We start from the raw sequence: 17,018 nt of genomic DNA on the forward strand, positions 1-17,018 counted from the left end.
GAAATGCCAGCAACATTAGCTTACACCAAGGATATGTAAGCTTTATAATAACTTTGTAAACTTATTTGTATATAATGCTTAACATCTATCTGTCTGTCTGTTAACACAATTTCTATAATTCAACAGTTTTCCCAATGTCATCTTCTTCTATGACAACGTCACAGGAGCTTGTGTATGCCCCTCCCCTCGCGGCTGCTGCAGCTGTACTTCCTGTTTGCGGATTATGATGGTCGCGTTATGTTAATTACATAAGCAAAACGTAAATGATTCGCGGGAAAAGGTGAAAAAATGGCGACACGCACAGACTGCATTTCTGTGCCGCTGCTCCTCTAAAAACTCCAGAAACTATTTGTAAAACATCGCGAATGGGATATCGGACTGGCCGAGGAGGAGTATCTGCACTTTTTGGCGCGTTTTACCCGCGGGACTGGAGATAAATCAAAGTGGTAATGTCAGAGCGAGATGCATTTGAATGTAACTGTATTCCAGTTCAAAAACTCTCAACATTCTAGCGCGTAACATACAGGACAACTGTGCAAAAGTTTGCTTTGAACTGACAAGCTTAATCATGCATACCAGACAGTTATAGCGTATCTTTATGTACGTGGATGTTACATGTCAACTTGTCAGAAGTTTTGATTGTGCGCAAGTTTTCCACCATGCAATGATGATGTTGCATATCTTAAAATCGGGAGGGATTCCGTGCAAAACTTTTGAGCTGGCTATGATTTACTCTAGTAACTGCTGTAGACATTTGCGGAGTGGACATGACTGTAAAGTCTACGTGCTTGTATTGATTTTCTATTCAATACTTTTGTGTAATTTTCTGTATCAAATAAATCGCTTGCATGTAAGAATCTTTTTAACTCTATTATGAGTAAGCATGTAATTAGCCTTTTGGTTTGATTCATTTAAATATATGTTAAACTAGTCTGGTGCATGGCAGAAGAAAAAGATCTGTCTTTGATCAGTTAAGTCTTAAGTTCACATCCTGGCGATGAGTCAACCAGATCTCTTTCTATTCTCCCTTTTTAACTCATCAGGGTTGAAACTGAGTCAGGCAATAGTCCCCACTGTTGTGGTTTGAATTGCAACTGGATTTCTGTGGCTTGTTCATGGTCCTGTTTTTACAGGTCACTCTCATGCCATTCCAGATGTGTATGACTTTCTTCTGAACACACAAAAAAAGATTTTTAGAAGAATATCTCAGTTATGTATGTCTTCACAACTTTTGTAGCTCAAAACATCACATAAAGGAAACATAAAATTAATCCATATAACTTCAGTGTTTAAATCTATAACCTCAGAAGCGATATGATAGGTGTGGGTGAGAAATGGATCAACACTTAAATGTTGTTCTGTTTCACACCCACACCTATCATACTACTTCTGAAGACATGGATTTAACCACTGGAGTAATATGGATGAATTGTATGTTTCCTTTATGTGATTTTTGAAGCTACAAAGGTCTGATCACCACTCACTTTCAAGGACCAACAGAGCTGAGATATTCTTCTAAAACATTTTTTTTTTGTGTGTTCAGAAGAAAGTCATACATATCTGGGATGTGGTGAGTAAATTATGAGAGAATTTTCATTTTTTGGTGAACTAACCATTTAAGCATGCAGGCAACTACATTTTAGGCAACTCTGCTGTTTTTCTATCTGTAAATGTTTTTTGGATAAATAATATTGTTTTAAAAACAACCTTAGGAAGAGCTTTAACAACTTGCTGGATAATTTGGAGGTGTTTAATTCATGATGCCTTTTCTTGTTATTTATTCAGTAATGCACCTGGCAACTTTAGTGTCCAGCTGGAAAAAAACATATTATTTAAATTCTTCCTTATAAGTTTCTATTGGATTATCTATATAGAGATATAGCCTAGAATATTGAATATATAAAATAGAGATGTATGCCCACTGGTGACAAAAATTCCTGGATTGAATTAACCCGCAATATCAATATCATACACTTAAAAATGTAAAAGAACTGCACCGTATATTCATATGAAATATATTCAAGTATTTCCTAGGGATGGACCGATCGATACCTGGATCGGGACTGGCTTCAACATATTGGTTTATATTGGGTCAAATAATTTGTGAAAGTCATGGTCAATACCATCATGCTCCAAAAATTACATACTTTAAAAGAACCATAAAAATACCATTAAAATAGTCCATATGACTTGTGCATTTAAATTAAGTCTCTCAAAGACATGATAGTTTTGTAAATCGCAAAAGGTTGTGTTTAATAAATACAAATGTAGTCTGGATGTGCAGCGCACTTCAGAAAAAATGCGCTGCTCGTCACATACTCAAAGCACACGCAGAGCTCATGATGCGCTGATGTTTTCTGTGCTCTCAGAGCGGCTCGCAATTTGCCAGCACTCTGCATGGACTCCATCTCAGATGTACACTTACTGAGCACTTCATTAGGAACACCTGTACATCTTGTTTATGTGATTATCTAATTAGCCAATTGTGTGGCAGTAGTGCAATGTATAAAAACTTTCAGAAACGGGTCCAGAGTTTCAGTTAATGTACACATCAACCATCAGATTAGGGAAAAAAAACCCTGACCGTGGCATGATTGTTGGTGCCAGATGGGCTGGTTTGAGTATTTCTGGAATGGTTGACCTCCTGTGATTTTCATGCACAACAGTTTCAAGAGTTTACTCAGAATGGTGCCAAAAACATCCAGTGACCTGGAGTTCTGTAGATGTAAATGCCTTTTTGATGAGACAGGTCAACAGAGAATGGACAGACTGGTTTGAGCTGACAGAAACGCTACGGTAACTCAGATAACCACTCTGTACAATTGTAACACGACAATTGTAGCTCAACACGTCGAACTTGAGGCTAATGGGCTACAACAGCAGAAGACCACGTTGGGCAATTTATTAAGACCATAGTGTTCCTAATAAAGTGCTCAGTGAGTGTAGATGCTCAGTAGTTGAGTTTGCTTTTAACATGCATCGAGAATGACACCGGAATAGCATTTAACCAGATGTTGAATAAGAAGCAAATTAAACTACTGTGAACTAGCCTACACACAAACACTCAAGTCTTCCTGTAGCCTGTCACCAAAATAAAAGTGTTTCAAGTTAAGAATGTATGACTTAAATATATTACTATTGTGTGATTAAAAATCTAAAATGTAATAAAATAATATAAATGACAATAATATTTATGTTTACTAGGTTTTCAGCTGAAGTGAACAAAAAGATTTGATTTTAAGAATTTATTCAAGTAAATTTTTCAAAGAGAACTGGCTTCTTGAGGGCTAAGATATTTCTGCTGCATTATCCAATAGACTATTTTAGTTTATCTTTATATGGTACTAATTTGTTATTACATTTTTTTTTTCTATTTTATAATGAAAATGTGTAGGATCTTTGTGTTTCTTTAAATATAAAATAGTACTTCCAATCATTTCCACACAGTGAGGTATAGATATTCTAAACTTATTAAGAAAATAACACTGGTATTGGATTGGGTATGTATCGACAGACTATATCTCCGTGGTAACTCGCTCAGCAAGCCACGTTATAAGATGCGCGGGATGACGTCTCAGACGCGGTGGCAGCTGAGATTCGTCCTCTGCCACCCGGATGCCACCCGAGGAGCATTCCAAATTGTGAGAAAAGGGGAAAAAAAATACTGGTGAAAAATCTGTGCATTAATAGGTTAGGCAAACGTAACTTTTCTTAGTAGTGAACAGAAGTGTGATAAACTTGCATGATTTCGTTGGGTGTTGTCTTTAACTTTCATTCTACTGCTGGTCTACAGAAAGTGTAGGTGTGTTTGCTGTCAACATGTTTGAATCGGCCTGCCTGGATGGCTATTTGACAGTCGGGTCGGAACCTCTGGAAACCAAGCGCCTGCTTCCCAAAAGAGAGAAAACTTGCAGTGACCAGGAGGCCAGCTTGACCGTGGGCCAGTATGTGCTGTGCCGCTGGTCTGACGGCCTTTACTACCTGGGCAAGATCCAGAGAGTGAGTCACTGTTACTGTAGGGATTTACTGTACCTGAACTACATGAAACACAGTACACATCTGTTTCCTTAACTCACACAGTATATCACTATTGTATGGAATTTTTTCCCAAGATGTAGTGTTTGGAACATAAAAAAAAACATGCAAACAAAACACACACGTATACTACTAAAAAAAGCAACAGTTACAAGTGAGGCTCTTACAATGGTAGTGAATGGATTCCAATGGATATGTCATTTTAGGATTTGTTGACATTAAATCATCAAGTTATACAATTGGTAATAACTTTACACAGAAAAGGTTAGTAAGAGATTTTATCGCATTAAAATTATGTAAATATTGTTTATGTATTTTGGCTTTACTTTTGAAAGAGTGAGCATTTTAACATTTACAGATTGGCCCCACTCACTTCTATTGTAATTGCATCACTGTAACCAAGATTTTTGCGTTGAGGAAAACAACAGATGAGTTGAAATTAGTTTATGTGATGATCAACATTATGCCACAAATGCTCTCGATTGATCTTAACTTGTATTGAACCCAGAATATTCCTTCAAGAATATTTCTGAGAAATATTAAAAATGTGACATGCATGGTCAACACAGTGCTCTACAGCGAACAAAAATGAATTGCTTTGTCTCAAGGGAATAGATACAAAAGATATTCATGACCTTATAGCATTCTTTCCTAATCATGAATAATTCATTTGGCAAACATACAGTATATTTCACATCTTTATATTCTATGTTTGCATATCACAATACTAACATTCCTCTCCTCCGTATTGCCTATAGATGAGCACCTCAAAGCAGAGTTGCTTTGTGACGTTTGAAGACAACTCCAAGTTCTGGGTGCTTTGGAAAGACATACAACATGGTAAGAGTGTTTAAAAAAACACTGATCATCTCACAAAAGGATACTGAAGAAGAACCAATGATTCATTTGTTGATTAACAGGTTAAAAATCACCTGCATATGATATGTCATTATGTTCTGTGAGATGCCAGTGTGGAAATTTTGGTATTACTGCTTTATAACAAGGTAACCGAAGCTTTATTCTCCCCTTTTCTCACCTAGCGGGGGTCCCTGGGGAGGAACCCAAATGCTCGGTATGTTCTGACATGTCTCTGGATCCTGGTAATGAAATCCTTATCTGTGGGAAGTGTGGAATAGGTGAGTCTTCACTCTGAGGCAGTGATGGGTGTTACTTGCATCCTAGCTCAACATATAAAACTCAAAGCCTGAATATTTCTCAGTAAAAAGCATATTTTGTGCCTCGGGAAATAAATTATTAAACATGAAGAATTGTTGACTCATAAACCCCCAGTTTACCACTTGCTAAGGCAAGCATCACTATAACTGTTGCTCATGCTTGGAGTAAGGGATTTAAAGGAATATTCCAGGTTCAATTCAAGTTGAGCTCAATCAACAGCATTTGTGGCATAATGTTGATTACCACAAAATTGAATTTAGACACATCCCTTGTAACATCGATTTTTGCTTTTTTTAAAGAAAAGGAGAGATGAGTCTAAATACATTTTTGTGGTAATCAACATTATGCGACAAATGCTTTCGATTGAGCTTAACTTTTATTGAACCCTTTAAATAAACCCCTAACACAAAATATTAAACTGATGTTAAATTCAATGTGCTGTTGCTTATTATGCTCTGGCTTTATTTAGATGTGTTGTGGCTTACTTCCTTTGTGTTTTCAGCTTTTATTTGCTTCGCTAATGTGGTTGTGTTTTGCACTTCTCGGCCATCATATGAATCAACCTGTCTATATTAGGTTAATAAAAAGAAAAAACTGATCGATAATAACACATACATTTCTGCATATATACAGTGAAATTATTAATTTTTCACATATCCCAGCTAAGCTGGGGTCAGAGTGCAGGGTCAGCCATGATACAGCACCCTGGAGCAGATAGGGTCAAGGGCCTTCCTCATGGGCCCAACAGTGGTGTTTTGGCAGTGTTGGGGCTTGAACCCCCGACCTTCTGGTCAGTAACCCAGAGCCTTAACCTCTGAGCCACCACTGCCCTTACAGCAACAAAAGTAATTTTAAGGGTTACTAGAGGATTAGGTCACATTGAAAAAGCCCCTTAAAGGTACTGTAAGCCATTTTAACCATTCTGGAAATTCCACAAGCTGAGCTGTTGAATTAGCCATGCCCCTTCTTTCCAAAACCCAACACTCAAAAGATACCAAATGACCTTTATTTAGACCTACACCGAGCAAAAGCTGTTGTCAAAAAGAACAGCAGCAAAATAGTGCCCTCAACTGACAATTTTTATGAACAACATGACATAAAAATGGAACAAAGCCACAATAATTAGTTGCTACAACAGTACTATGAGATCATGCAAAATGATTGACTGGTAGAAAGCGTCAAAGACAGCGGCCCGTGGACATATTTCAAAACAATTATTTCATTAATATCTTTCAGGGAGTAGGACAATATTTTGCATATACAGTATCTTTCCATGAAAAATCGCTTACATCACTTTGGAATACCAAGCAACATGCTAAAAACCCAATCAGAAAAGCTTGATGCATATTCCTCGATTTGATTCAATTCCGATTTCAATACGATTTGATTCTGATTCATATGTAGATATTTCAGTTATAATGTTCATTGTGCTTACTGTACAAATGAAAGAAATTCGCTCTCAGCTAATGCTGTAAATTATATATATGGAACCTTTTAACTTGGTACATTACAAAAAAAATATTTAAAAATAATAATTAACAATAAAGCCCAAATTATGTAGTTAAATTGGTATTTATTTAAAAGACAGTAACCAACACAACCAAAACTGAAGAAAACAAAAGACCGTGGTGAATTGGAAAATCAATATTTTTGCCGAGCCCTACAGAACACCTTAGCAACCACCCACAACATCCCTGCATTGTGGCAGTGACTTTTGCACAGGCAAGCACCATTTACATTATCTTGAGAAAATGGAACAATCTAGTTATAAAAATTCTTCTGTTATTCTGCTATGACTTCTTATATGACGCAGTGGCTTGGGAACTTTCCATCTGTGGATATTACTGATTAACAGTACACTTGTGAAAATGTATTTTAATAGACTGGCTAGGAAACATGGTTCAGTTTGCATTATAAACTCCATACAGTCTATAAAGCAAATAGAGAAATACTGCGAGTGTCTTTGATGACTTGAAGGGGTTTTGGTAAGATGGCTCTACTGTAATGACTCACTTAGGACTCAGAAGTGGCTCTCTGATGTCTCAAGGATTATTATAGACTTCAGCTCTGCTGTTCATTTTTACACATTTGATTGGGTCTGAGTCGGTCTGTTTTTGTGCTAATATTTGCCCTCCTTCCCTCCACATGCTTGCCTTACATCTTTAGGCTACCATCAGCTCTGTCACTTGCCCCCGGTGGAGAGCTCAGCTGACCAGTCCCCATGGTTCTGCAGGAAGTGCATTTTTGCTTTAGCTGTGAGAGTAAGTCTTGCCGTTCAAGACCTCTGAATGTTGTTCATGTCTAAATCCACTACTTTCTCTGTAGTTCTGTTCCAAAACCTCCCTCCTGGAAAAACCTAAGCTGGTGCACTGGTCTTAAACAAGCTAAGACCAGCAAAGTAGCTGGTCTCAGGGGGTGTAAGCTGCCTTGCTGTTTACTGCCTTTATAGGCAGCTGGATTCTAAAGGGCCATTCAGACTAAGCGCGTTCTTGCGTTTTAAAAAGCTAGATCAGTAGAACACAGAGATGCATTTTTAAATAATTATTTACCCAAAAATTCAAATTCTCTCATCATTAGAAAAATATCTCCGCTTGGTCAATACGATGTAAATGAATGGATACATTTTGAAACTCCAAAAAGCACATACAGGCATCTTATACAGTAATCCATACATTGGTTAAATCCATGTCTTCAAAAATGATATGAAAGGTGTGGGTGAGAAACAGATCAATAATTAAGTCAATAATTAAGTGTGAACGTGGCCTAAAATTTGAAGTTCTTTTTTACCTTATATTACTTCTAAGGCCATGCCCACACTAATAATTTTTTTGGAAAAATTTGTTTTAAGTTTCCTAGTGTTCATAAAATAAAATTGCATTCTAATGTGGGGCCTGGGTAGCTCAGCGAGTATTGATGCTGTCTACCAACCCTGGAGTCGCCAGTTCGAATCCAGGGTGTGCTGAGTGACTCCAGCTAGGTCTCCTAAGCAACCAAATTGGCCCTGTTGCTAGGGAGGGTAGTCACATGGGGTAACCTCCTTGTGGTCATGATTAGTGGTTCTCGCTCTCAATGGGTCGCGTGGTAATTTGTGCGTGGATCGCACAAGAGTAGCATAAGCCTCCACATACGGAGTCTCTGCTGTGTCATGCACAACTAGCCACGTGATAAGATGCGTGGATTGACTAGCTCAGAAGCGGAGGCAACTGAGACTTGTCCTCCGCCACCCGGATTGAGGTGAGTAACCGCACCACCACAAGGACCTACTAAGTAGTTGGAATTGGGCATTCCAAATTGGGAGAAAAGGGGATACATTTAATGTAAAAAATAAATATTGCATTCTAGTGTGTGGATGAGAGGTGTAAATGTAGCAAAATCAATGCATTTTTCAAAGGAAAAATTGTGAATGTGACATTATAACGTGGCAACCCTGCCCGAAACACTGAAAAAACAAAACCTTGTTCAAGGCGTGCATGTTTACATAGAAAAACATTTGAAAAACAGCAACGGACACAAACCGCATTCAGTGTGAACGGCCCTTCATCCTAACTGCAATGGAACCTCATAAGCGACAAATATGAAATGCTCTGCGTAGGCAAAAACTCCGTGCAACATACCAATAGCGCTCCTCAAACGAAGCGAACGGGAGAGTTTAACATTAGCATCTTCAAGAGCTGACGACGAAGTACCCTTAAGCATAAAAATAAAAGTACCATAGGTCATATTTAATTAAATTGATCTATTTTATGTCAAGCCTTGAATTGTAAAATATTTGTAATCAACATCGAAAAACAATCTGTTGATTTAAAAAAAATACCACCAACAAAAAGGCACCAATGATGCCTTAAAATGCTGCCTATGTAGGCACCACATTAGGTTTTGGGATAGAGCATCAGAGCCTCTTTCTCTTATAATCCTTCCAGCGCATATAAAAATATTTTTGGTCACAGATATAAATGGATTGGACCAGGGAGACTGCACAACTATGCTGACGCATGTGTTTCTTTATGTGGCAGAAAGGGGGAGCTCTGAAAAAAGGGCCGATCTCTAAAGCGCTGCTGGCCATGAAGCAGGTGCTGAGCTATAATCCAGATGAGCTGGAGTGGGACTCTTTGCATCGTACAAACCATCAGCAGTGCTACTGTTACTGTGGAGGACCTGGAGAGTGAGTCTGCCTCGTCACACATGCTCTTTTGGTTCCTTTTCTTCCTGATACTTTTATTTTCTTTCTGTTTTTAGCTTTCTATACTTTATTTTGCTCACACTTAAATAGTTGTTCACTCTCCAATACTTGGCTAATGGTCTAACACATCGTCTTAAAGGAATAGTTCAGTTCAGGAGTCAATATATCCTTATATATTGACAATATAAATGTCATGAGGAATAACATTTTTCTATTATAAAAACGTACTGTAATTTCAGTAGTCAAAACTTAATCCCCAATGCAATAAAAGCATTTATTGAAATCAAGCTGCAAAAACTTCTCATTCTCTACTTCCATGGTTACCCTACGTGACACTCAAAAACATCAATGCCTACTTTAAATCATCAAACCCTTGGCCCCACCCACTTGCGCTCCGTTCCTTCAGAGTGAGATCAGGACAAACAAGGCTTAGTGTGGCCTAACTATTCCTAAACACCTAAACAACAAAGGGACTCTTTTAAATAACCTTTGTATTTAAAAATGCACAGATAGACGTCTTTGACCACTTGATACATATCTCAGGCCACTATTAAAAGAAGCAGTGTCAAGTTACAACTCTAAAGAGGAGATGTTCTCTGTCATTCAGATGCTGCCTCTTGCTGTTTTGAGCGCAAACGCATCAGACACGTTCTTTCTCCCATCTGTGCTATTTTTTGTTGTTTTCCTCGTGTCCGGTGTAGACAGGGTGTGAGTTTTAACATTTGTGCTTGAGATGAACAGTATATTTGAATGCAGTGTGTGTTATGTGTAAACCCTGAAATTTAGTTTTATAATGTTTTGGTGCTTATTAATTTGCTTAAATGAGTTTCAAATATAGCTGTAATTGAGGGGCTGCACAATGCTAGCCAATCATAACAGTGGGCGTTTACATGTAAGTTTTAAGGCGCTTAGGCCAAAACCAAGCGTTTCAGACAGAGGGCCAGAATCAGGGTGGTAAATGATCATATATTTATATATTATGACTGTTTAAATGCAAAAACAAACTTTACTAATATTATCAGTGGACCTTTGGGAAGATAATAACACAAAAAAATGCATTTCATGACCACTTTAAAACTTAAAATGGACCCAAATGTATTGTAAGTAGTCCATGCAAATTGTTTGTCATATTCCAAGTCTTCTGAAGGCATAGGTTAGGTTTTTTTGGTAGTGTTGAAAAGATGGAAAGGGATAATCATAAAAAATATATAATAATAAAAAAAAAAATAAAAAAAAAAATATATATATATATATATATATATATATATATATATTTTATAGATATATATATATGTTCTATAAAACGATTAAAGTCATACAGGTTTGGAACGATGAGGGTGAGTAAATTTCAGAGATTTCATTTATGGGTGAATTATCCCTTTAATGCAAACAAAGAGATCTGAGCACCTCTATATCAGCCCCACCTCCAAGTTTTGTTGCTGTTTTTTGTTTATTCTGAAATTAAATTGGTCTGTTAGGTCTTTATGTTTTCTGTCTGATAGGAACTCATTTAAATTTTGTATCTAATTTTCCCACTAGGTGGTACCTGAAAATGCTGCAGTGTTTTCGCTGTGAACAGTGGTTTCATGAAGCGTGTACACAGTGCCTGCAGGAGTCCATGATGTTTGGAGATAGGTATGTAGAAAGAAGCATTGCCATCTATTTTCTTTTTAAAGATAATTGAAATTCAAGACTTCAAAGTTATATAATACAAGCTTTTGCATAAATTTTACACACATAAAATAAGAGGACAACGAATACAACAACCAATTCCCCCTCTGATCTTTTAGCATTAAGTTAAAGATTATTTCCTCCACATCTTTATATGTAAATTATAATAGTTGAATCCAAAATTCAGGTGTTGGTACTCAGGGTTTCAGGCTATTATCAGGTATCCTTTCAAAGTTACAATAATTTTATTTTGCGTACACTGGTGAGCCAAAACATTATGACCACTCAGAAGTGAAGAAAATAATGTTGACCATCTATTAACAAGGCCACATGTCAAAGTCTGGGAGAAATGGGCAGGAGTAAAGACTTGAGTGAGGTCTTTATTGTTATCGGGCCATACAAGGGCCAAATTGTCATAGCCAGACGACTGGGTCAGAGCATGCCTTAAGCCTACTGACAGTGGTCTGAAGAGGGACAAACCATAAATCGGTGACATGGTGTTGGGCGCCCAAGGCTCATAGATGTGCTAGGTCAACGAAGGCTATCCCGTCTTGTCCGAACCGACAGATTGTCTGCTGTGGCACAAGTCACAGAAAATGTAAATGATTGTTATTGGAGAAATGCTAAAGTCTTGGTGCCAGATACCACAGGACACCTTCAGGAGTCTTGTAGTGTCCATGCCTCTCTGGGTCGGCGCTTTTTTGGGGGCACGAGGAAGACCAAAATCGTATTAATCAGGTGACCATAGTGTTTTGGCTCATCGGTGTATAGAGAAGATTTCAGATCTGTTTTCAGGTTCTAATGAATTACAATAGCAGATATTTAGGAAAAGCATAAAAAATATCATTCCAATATTGATTCAATCTTTTACATGACCAGTTTGTTTTTCTCTACAATGATGTTCCAATCATTTCATCACATTTACATTTTTGGTGTCCTAAAATATCTAAATATACGTTTAAATACTGTATACAAATAATTATAAGAATATTAGAATGATAAAAAACACTTTAATAATATATGTATAATTTTTTCCAATTATTAGAGCATGTAACTTGACAGAGATGTTCTTTCCATTTTTCCATAACTTACACTGTTATTTGAGCTACTAAACAAATGAAATAAAAACAATTATGAACCCACAATTCAATTCTGATCCTTTACTTCCGATTAGAAATCCAATTGACTTTTAATACTATTAAGATACAATAGCTTTTCTGAAAGATCAGCGAATGTGATTACTAAAGTCATTTTACTAAAGTCAAGAGATTTTTAAAAGCTCATAATTACACAATTCATAACTATATTTCTTTGTACGTAGCACCATTTGAACCCCTTAAATGTGTAGAGTTTAAATTACTTCACTGTTTTCTGTCTTTTACCTCGTAGGTTTTACTTGTTCATTTGTGCGGTGTGCAATAAAGGAGTGGAATACATCAAGCGGCTGGCTCTCAGATGGTAAATAGCAGCACTCTCGTTTTCCCTCAAGAATGATTGAGCCCCAATCCGTGTCAGAATGATGTAGTCAAAGTGTCGGTCTGTGATTTATGCCGGCCGGAGCTCTCCATCCATGAGCTTTCTCTTGAGAACTCAGCTATTTCAGGAAGACTGTGCATTGCATTTTTTTTCTGCATAGATTTGTCTGGACATTAATTCCGTTTTTTTTGTCCCAAATGAGAAATAGCCTTTTAAACCAAAGATTTGGCGCAGAGAGGATTTCTTATGATAGCAGGGGATTACTGTTGAAATACACTGAGCTGGATGTGTTGGATATTTAGGTGTGAAGCCAGTCTCGGTTCAGATTTAAGCTTTATCCTTCTTAAAAAGTCTGGTGTGTTAAAATGGACCTTGCCTTGTGAGCAGAAAGGCTTTCTATTTAACATTTTGCATGTGACGCTTAATGCAGATAGATATTTGCTGTGGCCTTTAATCTAAAAGCATTTTTGCTTTAGGCCTAAATCTCAAGAGCATTAAGTGTCATTTTCCATGATATTTTCTCTCTTTTCAGGTTTTTAGATTCAACTTATTTTTCTATTTGCAGGGTGGATGTCGTCCATCTCGCCCTGTACAACCTTGGAGTTCAGAGTAAGAAAAAATACTTTGAACTGGAAGAGATCCTTGCCTTCATCAGTAACAACTGGGAGCATTTCCAGCTGGGCAAGGTGATAGCTTTTTATCCAGGACATTTTCAGAAATGGATTTAAAGGTGAAATTTGTAGTTTTTTCAATGTTAAAGCAATAGTTCACCTAAAAATGAAAATGCTGTCATTATTTACTCATCCTCATGTCGTTCCAAACCTTTATGACTTACTTTCTTACAGTATGTGGAACACAAAAGACGTTTTAATGAAAATCAAGGGTTGTGAATAAAGTGGCAGTTAATAGTGACTCAATTTAAAGCTTCAAAAATAACCCAAAAGTATTGTGAACGTAGTCCATGTGACTCATGCGTCGTATTCCAAGTCTTCTGAAGGCATGCGATTGGTTTTGGTGGGAAACAACTCAAAATGTACGTGATTTTTTCAGCAGAAATCTTGATTTTGAGTGTTCATGCGTGCTACAAAAGAAGCTCATTTACACCGTTTCAAATTGTTTTTAGTGCTGAAAAAGTACTTTCGTAAGCATATAAACAATCTTTTCTAATTATGCACGAGCCACATGGGCTACTTTATGGTGCTTTTGTAGGCTTTAAACTAAAATATAGCCTAAAACCAAAATATAACTCCTTTTTCACTATAAATCTTAACATTGCATCCTCCTTGGTGCAATCATGATATGAAGATTGCAAATGTAGTTATATTTTGGTCCGTTTGTCACCCAAAAATGATAGTTTAATTTCAGAACATTTTGATTAAACCAATGGAGTCGTATGGATTACCTTAATATTGCCACATTTTATGCTGTTAGACCCCATTGACTTATATGTGTGGATATATTCACATCATATCTCCATCAAAATATCTTCGTTTGTGTTCCGCAGAAGACAAAAGGTCATACAAGTTTGAGACGGCATAAAGGTGAGTAAATTATGAGAGAATTATCATTTTTGGGTGAACTATTAAAATTTACTAGTTGTAATTTAATGCCACTAGTGATGTGGAAATCACACATTTCACTGCTAAACACAGTGAAATGTATTTCTATGGTAGAAAATGTTTGTAATTGCTAAGTATTCAGGAAATACATAAATTAACCAGTTCCTTTGGAAAGAATGGACATTGAAAATTTGCAGCTTTTTTTTTTTTAATTTTTTTTTTTTTACTACACCTCATTTGTCATTTTAATCTTTTATTTGTTAGCATGTGTAACTTTGAGAAAACAGTGTTGCTAAACTGCACACACTTCTCTGTATGGAGGATTTGACAAGCACAAAAAAGCCTGTGGGCTTCATTTGTCTTCATTGAAATAAGACAGCTCATGGTTTTCAGGCAAAAACACCATACCACACATGCAGTTCTTTTCAAAGACTCATTGTTTTTTCTGATTTCTACACCTTCAGCTCTCCAATACCCCTCCATCTGAAAGAGGCCAGTTTATTCTTGATGCCCTCAACAACTATAAAAGCAAGTAAGAGATTGTTTTCTTTACCCTCTCACTGACAAGATGCTAAGTGTGATTACGAAAAAAATGACATTCCTTTTTTAAATTAAAGGGATAGATCACCCAAAATAGCAAATTCTATCGTAATTTTCTCACCCTAATGTTGTTCCAAACCTGTATGACTTTCTGTCTTCCGTGGAACATACAAGATGTTTGGCAGAATGATCAGTCTCAGTCACCATTTACTTTCAGAGCATCTTTTTCCATACAATGCAAGTGATTGGTGACTGAGACTGATTATTAGTGGTGCTTGCAAGGCATCACTATTGTAATCTCACATACTTATTATTATTATATCTCTTAACAAAACTTTGGGACCTAATCCCGCACCGTTTGGCGTAGACCCACGAATGAGGTGTCAGATCGAACGGCCTATTGAGGACACGTGTGCTATGACTTTTATAAGCGATCGGGGGTACGGTGTTTGCCCCAGGGGCAAAAAACATTGCGACAAACTTTGACGCGTCACAGCTCCGAGCGAGGATTTCGCAGAAACGTGTGATTTGCCACATTTGAAGAGGCTGGCAGGCTCTGTAAGAGCATACCTCAATATGGGGTAAAAGTTGCACCCCTGGGGGCAGGAGCTGCCCAAAGTTGCCCCATTGACTTACAATGGTGTAGGACGACCCATGAAATGAAATTGCATAGGGATTTTGTATTGAACATAGCTCTGGATCACAGTGTCATAGAGACAAGGGGGCAGGCTCATTTTACTCAGACGACCAATCAGTCTCTCAGGATCATTGTGAAGCTATCAAGCCACACCCTAGCAACAATTAAAAGCACCTTAGCAACAAGTCCCATAGACTTCTAATGAAAGACATCAAAGGGATATCTCCGGATAGAAGTATCATAGAAACACAAGGGTGGTCTCGTTTGACTCAGGGCAGCAAACAGCCAATCATGAATCACCTCAACACTTCCTAGCCCCTCCCTAGCAACCATTGTCGAGCACCTTAGCAACCAAAATCCATAGAGGGATATCTTCCATTCTGAATGTCACAGAGACATGGGAGTTGGTTTATATCATTCATACTGACAAGCAGCCTTTGGAGTTTCATGATTGGCAGCTGCCAAGCCAATCCCTAGCAACCAAAGAGAGTACCCTAGCAATTATTTTGCAAGACCTATATCTCTGCATCAGAACATCGTACAGACATGGGGGTTGATTTATATCATTCACACTGACAAGCAGCCTTTGGGGATTCATGATTGGAAGCTGCCAAGCCACTACCTAGCAACTAAACAGAGTACCCTAGCAACCGTTTAGCAATACCTATATCTCTGCACCAGAAAATTGTAAAGACTTCTGGGTTGATTTATTTCAATCAGGATGGCAAGAAGACTTGATAAGTATCACTATGGTAACTGCCTAGCAACCACATGGGGTTACCCTAGCAACCGAGTAACAAATCACATATCTCTGCACCAGAACATCGTAGTGACGTCTGGGTTGTTTATTTCAATCAGGATGGCAAGGACACTTGATTAGTATCACTATGGTAACTGCCTAACAACCATATGGGGTTACCCTAGCAACCGAGTAACAAATCACATATCTCTGCACCAGAAAATAGTAGAGACTTCCGGGTTGACTTATTTCACTCAGGATGAAAAGGAGCCATGTATTGTATTACCTTGGTAACTGCATAGCAACCAGATGGGGTTACCCTAGCAACCGAGTAACAAATCACATATCTCTGCATCAGAAAAACGTAGAGAATTCTTGGTTGGTTTATTTCAATCAGGATGGCAAAGAGACTTGATTACAATCACTATGGTAACTGCCTAGCAACAAGAAGGGGTTACCCTAGCAACCAAGTAACAAATCACATATTTCTGCACCAGAAAATTGTACAGACTTCTGGGTTGATTTATTTCAATCAGGATGGCAAGGACACTTGATAAGTATCACTATGGTAACTGCCTAGCAACCAGATGGGTTTACCCTAGCAACCGGGTAACAAATCACATATCTCTACACCAGAAAATCATAGAGAATTCTGGGTAGATTTATTTAAATCAGAATGGCAAGGAGACTTCATTAGTATCACTATGGTAACTGCCTAGCACCCAGATGGGGTTACCCTAGCAACCGAGTAACAAATCACATATCTCTAAACTAGGAATGGGCATTTTTGTTGATTTCTTATTTCGATCATTGATAGGTCTCAAAAACATTCTATGACGCATCCTATGAGATTAATCAGATATCCTAGATACACAACATAATGTAACATTACAACTTGTATCTGCACAAAAGGATGCAAATGCAGTTACGTGCTTTAGTCAGAGAGTGTAACTCCTGTTGTGGATGCACTTCTAACAGTGCGCTGAAACACGGGCAAGCAAAAAT

The 17,018-nt window shown here is 37.6% G+C and overlaps 1 protein-coding gene across 2 annotated transcripts in view; it reads left to right on the top strand.

The window, feature by feature from the left end:
- Window positions 1-17,018, top strand: part of LOC127620914 (fibrinogen C domain-containing protein 1-like) — a 251,198-nt gene that overhangs the window by 204,595 nt on the left and 29,585 nt on the right. Inside the window, exons 1-10 of one of the 2 annotated variants that reach the window (XM_052094263.1) lie at window positions 222-446; window positions 3,794-3,999; window positions 4,794-4,875; window positions 5,076-5,171; window positions 7,378-7,472; window positions 9,225-9,373; window positions 10,931-11,026; window positions 12,452-12,520; window positions 13,104-13,224; window positions 14,562-14,629. In XM_052094263.1, coding sequence (XP_051950223.1) covers window positions 3,820-3,999; window positions 4,794-4,875; window positions 5,076-5,171; window positions 7,378-7,472; window positions 9,225-9,373; window positions 10,931-11,026; window positions 12,452-12,520; window positions 13,104-13,224; window positions 14,562-14,629 — 956 coding nt within the window. In that variant the 5' untranslated portion in view covers window positions 222-446; window positions 3,794-3,819. Of the gene's footprint in view, window positions 1-221; window positions 447-3,793; window positions 4,000-4,793; window positions 4,876-5,075; window positions 5,172-7,377; window positions 7,473-9,224; window positions 9,374-10,930; window positions 11,027-12,451; window positions 12,521-13,103; window positions 13,225-14,561; window positions 14,630-17,018 lie in introns of those variants that run through there. The other variant, XM_052094262.1, reaches the window with a different exon arrangement.

This window comes from Xyrauchen texanus, chromosome 27, assembly GCF_025860055.1.
Source record: "Xyrauchen texanus isolate HMW12.3.18 chromosome 27, RBS_HiC_50CHRs, whole genome shotgun sequence".
Taxonomy (NCBI): domain Eukaryota; kingdom Metazoa; phylum Chordata; class Actinopteri; order Cypriniformes; family Catostomidae; genus Xyrauchen; species Xyrauchen texanus.